General features: G+C 40.4%; 2 protein-coding genes across 2 annotated transcripts in view; both read right to left on the bottom strand.

Annotated features, from left to right (window-relative positions):
* LOC104967915 (neural proliferation differentiation and control protein 1-like) overlaps positions 1-6535 on the bottom strand; it is a 6598-nt gene extending 63 nt beyond the window's left edge. Inside the window, exons 1-7 of the mRNA XM_010797453.1 lie at positions 6448-6535; positions 2604-2720; positions 2262-2471; positions 1813-1879; positions 651-744; positions 455-534; positions 195-294 (exon numbers count right to left, since the gene is read on the bottom strand). Of these exons, the coding sequence (XP_010795755.1) occupies positions 195-294; positions 455-534; positions 651-744; positions 1813-1879; positions 2262-2471; positions 2604-2720; positions 6448-6535 (756 nt within the window). The remainder of the gene's footprint in view (positions 1-194; positions 295-454; positions 535-650; positions 745-1812; positions 1880-2261; positions 2472-2603; positions 2721-6447) is intronic.
* Positions 6536-8662: 2127 nt separating this feature from the next.
* Positions 8663-12365, bottom strand: part of LOC104967914 (bromodomain testis-specific protein-like) — a 41887-nt gene continuing 38184 nt past the window's right edge. The window contains exons 13-16 of the mRNA XM_010797452.1: positions 10538-10669; positions 10082-10137; positions 9808-9982; positions 8663-8760 (exon numbers count right to left, since the gene is read on the bottom strand). Of these exons, the coding sequence (XP_010795754.1) occupies positions 8663-8760; positions 9808-9982; positions 10082-10137; positions 10538-10669 (461 nt within the window). The remainder of the gene's footprint in view (positions 8761-9807; positions 9983-10081; positions 10138-10537; positions 10670-12365) is intronic.

The raw sequence follows: 12365 nt of genomic DNA, 5'->3' as shown, positions 1-12365 counted from the left end.
GTCAAGGAGGGAAGAGAAAATTTGATATTTAGTCAATAAATCAAAAAGGATTGGTTTTGTGTGTATGTGTGCCTGGTGTGGTGAGTGGATTGTATGTGTTTGGTGGTGTGTGTGTGTGTGTGTGTGTGTGTGTGTGTGTGTGTGTGTGTGTGTGTGTGTGGGTGGGTGTGTGTGGGTGGTGTGTGTCTACCTACCGGTGCAAGTCCAGGGCACTCATATACTGTGAAATCTCCACCCACTTCTTCCTCATCTGATGTGACCTCGGTGTCAACGGTTTTCTGTTCTGGTTTGCTGCTGCAAGATAGGGGGAAAAAACAGTTAAGATAAAGAACAGCGGAAAAATATCAGAGGATGTGGTTGAACATTTGAAATCCGCATTAATACACGAGAGACATGAAAAAGAGGAAAGGCAGGAGGTGTCAGCGAGTGAAGAAAAAAAAACAAAGAAACGTACTTTCCCATTGAGAGCATCTGCTGTTTTTGATGTTGGTAGTGATACATCTGAGCATTTTGTGCCAGATTCTTATCTCCCATCTGAGGAGACAACAGGAGGAGGACGTTTGAAAACAGAAGGTATAGTGCACAATCATGTCCGAAATTCATGATAAAGGAAGCGAGCTGTAACAATAGGTGAAGTAAGAGTCACTTACCGAGGAGCCGTTGGCTGGGGGGGCCGGCAAGCTCGTCCCTCCTCTGAAAGCCGGGTAGTCGACCTTCTGAGCCAGGCGCGATTCTTTCTGCAACCTGTGGGGGGGCAACATGAATCTGAGTCTCCTGTAATAATGATGGCTGTTTCCTGCCTCTGGCATGAAAACAACATCCTGTCACCTAAGCTCACAGATCTTATCATACATGAAGACCAAATTAAAGTGTGGTTTGACATTGACTGACAAACACACAAGTACGTCCAAATTATAACTTGTCTACTAAATTGATTACCAAAAAATAAAGTTTGGTTTTGTGTTTTAAAACAAAAAGCATACACTAACGTCATGCTTTTTTAATAACTAACATGGGCCTAGTCTCAATTTTGATACCTCTGTTCGTACAATTGTTATGTAGTACACGGTATACACCAGTGGTTCTCAACTGGGAACTAGAAGGAGACTTTAGGGAGTTCAAGGGAGCCCCTAGACGAGGAATAGTACATTTTTACTGTTACTTCACTATAGAAGTGAGGCATAGTGAGTCATAGGAGTGACTTCGGATCCTAGGTTTCACTTCCTTCACGATTATCTCCTCAACTTTAGTAGACATATACTGGATTTGTAATCTTATCCAAAAACCTAAATCTTTTTATATGGCGGCCCCTGCAGAAAAATCATGTTCGTTTGTAAACTAATGTTGTTAATTCAAGCGTCTTTGACATGAATAAGGTTGAACAACGTCATAGTGCACAATGTACTGACTTTATTTTGACAGGTTTGTGTTTTCTCAAATACAACAAGGATGTCCTGCACTTACCAGAAATAGCTATTACAATATTTGCCCACTTCCTCTTTTTTAATGTCAAACTGCAACCAGACAGAGCAATACTGCTGCTAACATCTGACGGTACATTTCCCCCGCCAAAATATCTGTAGGTCTTTACAGATTACCATCCACCCCTCTTATCGCCATGTTGCCATGTAGGCGACCATTGAAGGTGAACACTTGTATGAGTATACCATCAGGATACTCATGTTGCAATGCGATTGGCCATAAACCGTGTGAATGCACTAACTGTTTGAAATCCAAATACCGAGTGCAAGTGCAGAAGAATATGTATGTTCGTATGTATTTCATTCAGTGTAGAGGTTTTTTTAGACTTACTTGACGTAACAGACGATTGCCAGAATCACTGCCACAGAGCCCACCGCCACACACAGCGAAATCATGACTGCAGGTTGATTAAAAAAATAAGAACATGTTAAGGAGCAAATAATGAGTGTTTGAGTCAGATGAGACATTTTCTTATGGGTGCTATAGATCATCTAATTTTCTCATTATGAGTTGTAATGAATTGAGATGCATCGTAAAAGCAATAAACACTTTAGGATGAAAATGACTAACCCCTCTTTTGGGATAAAAGCCGAAAGGGATTAAATCTTGCTTCCAAATATCCACGCAGCAGAATGACCCACATTTTAAGCTAATGGACTGCATTTCTACCCTTTTTTGTTTATTTTAATATACTGTAGCAGCAATGGATTCTTTACCCACAGGCTTTCACTTTCTCAAAGCATTAAAGCCTTCTGATGACATAAACAAATCATACTCACTGACTATAAACTTGTTATGTTTGGATGCTGGCACAGCGATAGGACCACCTCGACCCTGTACTCCGGTAACACGAGGCTGGTGGGTCGGGGGTTCAGGGAGGGCAGAAACTGTGGGGAGGGGGTCTGTACTGTTTTCATTCTGGCTTTTCAGTTTGGGTTTGGTGACACCTGGTTTGGTTATTTTCTCCTCTTTCTGGGAGGTGACGGCAGCTGGAAAGAGCGGGTACACAGAAAGAGACCGTGTTAAAACCAAAGGCGATGAGAGGAAACATGGGTGGGGTTAACTGTAACAGAGGGCATGTGTGAACTTATTAATTTTTTTTTTTTTAAGATTGCTCTTACCAGGATGTTTGCTTGTGTGGTGTCTTTCTGTCTTGATCTCAGTCACTTCCTGTTTTTCGATGACTGAGTGAAGGAAATCGATCTCTTCATCGAGGTCAGGGTAGAATGCCACTTTACCTACCGAAAGGACAAGACATATTAAACATAAAATACTATATACAAATTATTTTACATTAATCAATGTATTCTATGTCTGGATCTTCCAGTGGGTCGTCACGATTAACAATGAGCGTAATAATATACCGCCATTACAGGAGAGACTTATTGTTTCCTACAATTAGGTGTTAAAAAATATATGCGAGTATAACTTTGTTCTGGCTAAAATTAGATAAGAAAAATCTGCATAGTATAACGGATATCAGCAAAAATGGTGGAACGTTATTTCAGTATATTCTTCTTTTCATTAAACATTCATTATTTTTGAATTAATCATTGGTCTGCAAAATCTAAGGAAACATTGATATTGAATACATTTAACTATCACATTAGACAAAGAACAGAAGCACAAGCTCACAGCTGACAAGAGAACAGGAAGTATGTGTATTCTCTACATTTAGTCGCAATCTCAGTCTTCTTAATCAGCTCTTATATTCCTACATTTTTAATCCTGGAAAACATTATTCTTTCACAACTTATCAATGTTCATGACGAGTAATATGTAACTATTGTGGTAAGAAAGGCAAAGACAGAGAGCTCATGCATATGGTTTAGGCGTGTATGCATGTGTTTCTCAGCGTCTTGCCTCTGAAGCGGTGAACAGGGAGTGTGCTCATGTGGGTTGTTTGTTTGTGGATGAGTAAAAAAGGAGACAATACTAAACTGTTGTTAACAGCCCCTCAGGCCAGACAGTGAGCCACATTCCTGCAGCCCTGCCGAGGCATCCGGGGCGACCAGGGCCGAGAGTGTGTGTGTGGCCGGGGGAGGAAGAACCGCAGGGGGCCCAGCAATCAGCCAAACATTGGCCTCACTGGGCTTTAGTTGCTACATTCACAAAAGATCCCATAGCTCCCTGCTAATGGTGGTAATCAAAGTGCTATTTCCCTCTATAAAGTTACCCTGCAATATATCACATATCGAATCAAGGCCCGTGTCGTGGCTGATCTTAAACACATGTTGCCATGTGGAATAAAGGTATTTTAATATTGCACCAATTCCACAGTGTGCCATGGATTTCTTTTCTTTTTTTAAAGGACACTTGAATTACGTTTTTGTGACATTATTTCCCCTCTGTGATGAGCCCTTCATACTTTAATTATAGAGAAATTAAATTAAAGGTATTTGCACTCAAACCTGGAGAGAAGGGAAGTTATGTAAAAATAAGTTGTGGATAAAATAAGTTCAAACAAGGTTCTGCAGTTTGAGGACATTTGACTTTTAAGTGAATGTAACACTTGAAGGCCAAACACAATTCAAACAAATGTTTTTGGCAATCAGTTTCAGAGTTCATCAATTATTTAAATATCAATTCAATGTCAGAAACCAACATTCTTTCTACATCCATTTTTTTTAAGACTTAAAAAGAGTGTTTAAAACCATTTTATTCAAATTAAAATCTAATTTTGATAGTAATGAATTCAAGGCCTTTGAACACTTTTGAAGGATTCGTGGGATACCGATGCAGAAAAATAAATGATCAGCGTTGTCACACATTGTTTTAAACCACCTACATTACATTAATGATTACAGTTTCACTTTTGCTTCAGAAGGCCGGCCATCTGGCTGAGCTAATGTGTATGATATGACATGCCAGCACTTTCACTGCCTGCTTTGTTATCAGCTTACCCCCCTCCACTAATGGTCATTTAGTGCACTCCATAGCAGGTGTCTGTGGAGGCGGGATGCACCATCTGTACTTTGCAGGTGGTTGGGAGCTCCAACCGTGCCAGTGGGCTCACCAGTGGCATGTGGCAATACAGCTTATTTTAGGGATTTAAAAAAGAGAAGGTAAGATATGTACAGGTCGGTTTAAAAAAAATTGTGAATTGATTTTAAATCAGCAAGGAAATGTTGAAAAAAGAATTATCATTATTTATTCATGTAGAAAACCCCAGGACCCTAGCTAAGCAGTAGCTGATAAATCACCTTAAAAGGTGGTGATTGTGTGTATGTGTGTGGTTTGTCACACACTGACAAAGCACGCACACCTCTCCTTGTGTAAGCGAGATTTGTCACCGGGTTGATAATGACCAATAACCTCTGGAGAGGCACCCAGGGGGCTGCTGGGTACAACAAACAAACACTAAACAGCTCAACAGGAATCGAGGTTCACACACATCTGTGCCGTTACTTTTCCCACTTTAAAAAATAGTCACATTTCTTCCTCCCCTAAACACAAGCTTGCACACACACAAACACACAAGCCCACATACACATTCTCTCCATGAGTTTCACAATACCTTTTCAATTTGTTTCAAACTTTTGGGAAATTTCTAAAAAAATAGTAATGTCACCATACAATATATCCTACTTAAAAACACCATGAAGTGACAGATGCAATTTAAACCAGTCAGAACGATTATCTTTTTTCTTTTATATGATTAATTTTTTGTCAATCAAATAATGACTTCAATGCTACAGAACATACTTATTTAACTCTTTGATGCAGCTGTAGATGTTAGAAGTGAAAGGACATGGTGTAAGTGATCACAGTGCCTCTGCCTCACAGTGACCGTGCTGAGAGATTATTGATTTGTACTCAGTGGGTCCTGCTGCCCTCTAGTGGGAAATGTAATACATGTACTATGTTGATGAAGAGACAAAAAGAGACTTGGCTGTTTTTTCTCCTCATCTCTAAAAGCAGATAGTCTTGATAGTTGAAAAATATCTATATACATTTTTGAGTGTTTCATATTTGTATAGGAATTTAGCTTTATTTTATATCTTCATTTTTGTACTTATTTAAAAATGTCATTTTCTCTTACTGTTTTAAATGTACCTATACACCGAATCTAATTCTTTGCACATGTATTTATGCGTTTTGATTTAAGTGTTTTTGTCCACAGTGTTTGGATAAAAAGTCTAAAAAACAGTTAAAGGGAAACAAAAAGGTCACAGATTAAACAGAATCTCTTATCTTCTTTATTAGTTGATCTGTTTTTGGAATGAGGAAGAAGTGCATAGTTAAAATGTGATGTAGCCCACCAGATCTAATGTTGTTAAGGTTACAGCAGAGAGTCCCCCTCCCACCTGCCATAAAAAGTGAGTCACAGCTGACTGCAGAGCTTTGAGTAAATACAGTAAATGTGTTAACATTTTCTAACCTTCAGTAAACAGTTCCACTGGTATTTCATCCATTGTTCCAAAGAGGAACAGTGGTAAAATGGTGGGATCGACATTAACAAGCGTGAATCTGTATATCATCTGTAACCTTTAGACACAACAGTTGTAATATGAAATGCTGGTACCCTTCATTTAAACATGCAGCATGTCTTGCAGGCAATTCCTTTACTGAAAGTGTGCAAAGCAATGTTTATTTAATATTTAGTAAGCTAAAACTGAAGTTTGGCCCTCCATTAGATTAGTGTTCTAACATCATGTTGACAAAGTAAATGGTGCAGGATACCTTCTCATGTTTCCACTCGTTAAACAACTAAAACATCTTTTTTTTTTATCTTGGTTCTCACCGTTCATTGACCCCTCGATCACTCAAAATAAAAATATATATACAACACGAATACAAAAAACGAGAAAAAAAAGTCCAATTAAATTCACCGCATGGAGTCAGCCATGCCTTTAGCTCATACACTATTTAACTGCGTGTTAGGAATACATACCATTTACAGACTATTCGTGCGGCTTCCAAAGAAAGAACATGCCTTGGAGGTATAGGCTCCTGTGTGTTTACCAATGGCAGCACACGCCTCCATGTCAAACACAAGCAGGTCCTTCTTCCAATACAAAGTGCTGCACACCTCACCAGGGAGCCCTTCCATCCTCTATGAGCCGAGTATGTGAAATATTCGACATTTCTGAGTCCAGACAGAGACGATCAACACCGGAACAACCTTGTCCAACAGGTGCAAGGCCGAGGAATAATAAAAGTTCATGACAGAAGTGCTGATATAACAATTTTAAATTCAAGATATGTGAATAGGGGCTTGTCATTTAGAGAAGAGGCATTTATAGTGAAAAATGCTGCTTTACTGCACAAAAATAAACCCTGTCATCACTGACTATTCACTAAAGTAATGCTGTCGTATCTCTAAATATATAAATAGAATTTAAAAAGCCAGTATTTATTTTTATTCCTTTGAAGGTAACTGCAGTTAATAAGCAACACTTGTTTTTTCATATTTTTGTATATGAGCAAGTCTTTAATGTATGATAATTAAAACCATATAAAATGTAAAATGGATAAAACATCTTACAATCTTAAAATAATACTTAATTGTACCACTTAACTTTTTTGGATGGTGGTTGATGCAGATCTACTAAGCACTTGCCTATTTTAAGTACTGGCTGCTAAAATATGCTAATTGTGTTCCCTGTTAGAAGGTTAAGCAGCCTTGCAGCAGTAGCTATAGTAACATAACACACTCCTCTCTACAGCCAGAGAATAGAGAGTTCTGGGTGAATGAAGATGACTGCAGTATCCTGGTTCAGCCTCTCTTCAGTCTACTTTATTCTTAAGGACATACCCATAGTTGCAATCTGCTGCCGACATTGAATTATGTCTTTCTTTCTGGCACACATTACATTTTAGCATCTGATTTGGTCTAAAAAATGTATTTCTCTGTGATATTATTGTGATGATTCCGCAGAAAAAAATACACCTAACCTCTCTGCAGAGCCAGTGATTCTGCTTGGTCATTTCATTGGAAGAACAATTTGATTCATTATCTGACGCAAACGGTGCTTGCTGACAAATCACAGGTTTAGTTACGAGTGCATAACTGTGTGAGTGAGCAAAAGAAAAGGAAACAAAGGACAATTATGTGACTTGTACCAGGGGGAGCGGGGGAAATCGTGCGTCAGTTGTTTGCTCCTGAAAACACAGCCATTATATTTCCTCTGACGTCATAAAATACTTTGTTTTGTGGAATGATGCCAGCTAGTGCAAGTGTGTGTGTGTGTGTGTGTGTGTGTGTGTGTGTGTGTGTGTGTGTGTGTGTGTGTGTGTGTGTGTGTGTGTGTGTGTGTGTGGTGGGCTTGTGTGTGTGTAGTGGGCTTGTGTGTGGGTAGTGGGCTTGTGTGTGGGAAGTGGGCTTGTGTGTCTGCAGGATTAATAATTTAGATGGGTCTGCGGCAGGAGAGGATACAAACTTGGCTCAAATGATTGGCGGCAGAATCTAGCAAACACGAGAAGGGGATGAGTGTGTATCGGATAGAAAAGTCTATCATGAAGAAGAGAGGATGCTTCTTTTTACTGGAGCCCACTCATATGATGATGAAATCAGCTGTTAGTATTCGGACTTTAAATCGTATGTTTGATGCTGTTGTTTGTGTGGTGATGTGAATTCAGCACATCATAGGACGCCTCATATAAGCCACCCCGCAGTTACATAAACCCCTGACGCACCACAGAACCCAGTGACCCTGTGTCTTTTTCACACACACACACACACACACACACACACACACACACACACACACACACACACACACACACACACACACACACACACACACACACACACACACACACACACACACACACACACACACACACACACACACACACACACACACACACACACACACACACACACACTCTGATTTCTGCAGCGTGGTCTGTGTTTTGCAAGCAGTGCGATGCCATGGAAATCGGAAAAACAAGATTGACTTTCATTGAATTACATTAGATTCAGTGATGAGAGAGAGAGAGAGAGAGAGAGAGAGAGAGAGAGAGAGAGAGAGGCATGTCGTCTAAGTGATTAAAGCCGTCAGTGGTGCGGGGGCTGTGTGTGTGTCGCAGACGCGGCAGGGGCGGATTAATAACAGAGGATCAGACTGCACCAAATCTACCACAATGTAGTGAGAAGAGAACAGGAGAAAAAAAGAGAGTGCATTGGAAGAGATACACAAGATACTGAGAGGGAGGAAGAATAAAAGACATCAAACTAAGATTGAAGGGAGGAGAAGCAAAGCAGAGAATCAATAGTAACAGAGAAAGAGGTGGAGAGGGAGGGAGATGTGGGCAACAGGATACAGAGATCAACTGGAAATAAAACAGACAGAACACAGAATGAAAGTGGAGTGAAACAGAGAAATACTGGCTTTCTTGTTGAATCTGTAATTTAAAGAGGACATACAGGACTGTCTCAGAAAATTAGAATATTGTGATAAAGTTCTTTATTTTCTGTAATGCAATTAAAAAAACAAAAATGTCATACATTCTGGATTCATTACAAATCAACTGAAATATTGCAAGCCTTTTATTATTTTAATATTGCTGATTATGGCATACAGCTTAAGAAAACTCAAATATCCTATCTCTAAATATTAGAATATCATGAAAAAGTNGTCACAATCTGCCGCCTATTCTGGATTTGTTTATTGTGCATTCTGTAGACGACCTTTTAAGCCAATTTCTGATATCCATTTTGTAATTCAAGCAGAAAATGTCTACAGAATGCACAATAAACAAATCCAGAATAGGCGGCAGATTGTGACGCTGTGATTGGTCTAAATGTGGACGAATCACAAATCACAACAGACACATGAATTTATTTGACATAGCCTGCGATTTTTTTTTTAAGTTACTATCTGACATCACATACATCGTAGCATAAAAGTTCACCGTTTATTTATCATTTACATTTTTTTTCTTTTTTATAAATAATAAAAAACGTGTTTATTAGGAGAGGGCAGGAATGTCAAATGGGCGCCGGGCATGTCTTTCCTGCAGTGTGTTGGATAGGTTTTTGTGAATGTTAATGGTCTGCAAAGGCTAATATCTCACATTGTACGTGATAGGCTAAGGGGCGGGACATCTCTAAGCGGTTGACAAATCACAACAGAGCCGGCACCTAACCAATCAGAGCAGACTGGGCTCTGGTTTCAGACAGAGGGTGAAAAGAGGTGCTGCAGCACAGGCAGTATGAGAACAATAAAGAGCGTTTTGAACATTAAAGCATGGAGACATGTTTAGACATGCCAAAGACCCGAAGGAAAATCAAAAAATGTAAATAGAAAACTTGATTTTTTTGGAAAAATCTTAATTTCCTCTTAGTTGAGGGACAAAGAGGACAGATGTGAACAGTACCTGGAGGTGATAAAGTCATCTCGTCAAAGGTCCAGTCTTTATTATTGTATGTTGGGTGGCCTTTGGTTTCTGCTTTGGCGGATTGCCCAGCACGAGGAGGTTGGCAGGTCTTCAAAGAGGCTTTTGTCAAATCTTTTATCAGCGATAACTGCTTGCCACAGGCAGTACGAGTTACCTGTGAGTTAAGAAGAAACAACATCCTTACTTTTTTTTTAAATTGTAGATCTTGCAGTTAATCATTTGATTACAGTAAGCAAATGCTGAATGCATTTACCTTTGTCTTAACCTTTTGGCAAGAGTCTTTACTTTTCTGCTTCTTTGTTTTTGGCACTGAAAGACATGCACATCAATAATTCACAGTCGGTAGTGTCAGGCATAACAATACTCTATCAAAAACGGATTCAAAACGTTTCACTTGCTTAGGTGTAGATGTACATTGGCATTGCCTCAGCATATACCACTTATAGTCCAGTTAGAAAAAACCTATATAATATTTGACCACAATACTCTCAGATGTCATTGGGACTGACATGTGCACCTCTTTAGTGTAGAAAGATTATTTAAGTGTGTGTATAAATTAAACAAAAAGGGCAAAAAAGGAAGTATCATATTTGGTGTGGAACCATAATAAGGGTTGGAAAGGCACCCAGTTGAATTATTCCCATGGCTCTTATTTCATCAGTGGAGAGAGGAGATCAATTCTAACAGATGAGGGGGGGGGGCAGCTTACCTGTATCGAGGACACTGGCATCGCTGCTAGAGCTGGAATCACTACTGCTGCTGCTGCCTGAGCTGCTGCTGCTGCTGCTGCTCGCACTGAGGCGTGGGAGCCAGCCGGGGTCAGGGGCCGCCATGACTTTAGCTGTTAACGAAAAATAAGGTAAAGGTTTAATTTGCACTCTCCGTGCCTTGCATGTGGATGCACAATTAGACCCCCTTTACAACTTGAATTTAAATTAATCTCATCTTCAGATTTCATGATTGTACCTGTTTATAATAACACCTTGTATTAATATGCGTAACCAGTAAGTACATTTTGAATCCTATAGCTGCCTCAAGCTCCAACAACTTCCCTTCACATCCTCCACTCTTCTGCCTGATGGACACGTTGCTGTCCTGTTGATGCAGAGTTCACCAGCAGTCTGGTGCTAAATGTACTGTGAGTGTTTGTCTCTAACCACGAGCATCTTGATTATTAATTGCTTTCTTACTAGTAGCTTAGCTTGAGAACTGGCTGCCTCCTTGATTTTTTGGAATAGTTGCATGTGATTAAGCATTTCGGCCCACCTAGTTGTTGTATGTATAATAAAATCACTGTTATTGGATCGTAATCTGCCATTGACATCAGGACAGCAGAAAGCTTACACATCTTCCGGCGCAGGCTGAAAACTCATCTCTTTCGATTCCACTTCGAGCGATAGAATTACTAACAAAGAACTTATATACTAACAAAGGACTGGCTTATCTAAAGCTAGTTGAGTAGCACTTGAAATGTTTTGGCTCTATGAAACCTCATGATTCTGTTTTCTTCAAGTTTGTATCTTCTTGGTCAAATGCACTTATTGTAAGTCGCTTTCGATAAAAGCGTCAGCTAAATGCAATGTATTGTCATACCTGGTATGTAAATGCAAGGGAAAAGGAGTGGGTTTTTAAACGAGATTTACAAACAGGCAGAGTTGGAGCAAGTCTAACCTGGAGGGGCAATTCGTTCCATAACTTTGGAGCTGCAACAGCAAAGGCTCTGTCTCCTCGCTGCTCTAACCTTGATTTAGGGACGGCCAGAAGGAGTCTGTCAGCAGACCTCAGTGACCGTGTGGGTCTGTATGGTTTTAAAAGATCTGCCAGGTACGGTGGGGCTAAACCGTTTAGGGCTTTGTATGCAAACAATAACATTTTAAATTGTATTCTAAAACTGACTGGTAGCCAGTGTAACGAGGCGAGTACAGGCGTAATATGTTCACGCCTGCCTGTCCTTGTAAGGAGGCGTGCAGCAGCATTCTGGACCAGCTGTAGGCGGGACAGGGAACACCTCCCTAGGGAGGCGCCCAGGTGGCATCCTAACTAGGTGCACAGGCTGCAGTGGAGACGCTGCGCACAGCTGATCGACAGCTGATCAACAGCTGGGACACAAACCACCAAATACAAAAACATAATTCAGATCCAGTCGTCATGACTCCACTCCGGAGGGATTGCCCGATCATTTCTTACAGTTTCTTATCAACGGGGGGTCTCCCGTCCCCGGTACAAACACACTGCCTGAGGAAGGCTATGTGTATTTCTTTTGTCATTAACCTTTTTCGGACCACTTATTTATTTATGTTGGTGACGATCCGACCTCCATGCTGCTACTCTGCTGGTTCAAACTGCATCCACCAAACAATATGATTTATCTCGACCTCCCCAAAATAACCAAAATCTGACACGGGCCCTTTCTCATTTCTCTAACTCCCCTCCTCGACTCCTATCCTCGAGACTTAGTCCCGCCCACAGGAGATGCGAGCGGAGGAGCCGAGGAGGGGAACCGAGTAGAGAGGAGGGGAAGCAGCAGGCGGTTAAAG

The sequence above is a fragment of the Notothenia coriiceps genome, unplaced genomic scaffold (genome assembly GCF_000735185.1).
Source record: "Notothenia coriiceps isolate Sejong01 unplaced genomic scaffold, NC01 NC01_scaffold00037939, whole genome shotgun sequence".
NCBI classification, from domain to species: domain Eukaryota; kingdom Metazoa; phylum Chordata; class Actinopteri; order Perciformes; family Nototheniidae; genus Notothenia; species Notothenia coriiceps.
The sequence above is the reverse complement of the archived record's forward strand: the minus strand, read 5'-3'. Positions and strand labels throughout refer to the sequence as shown.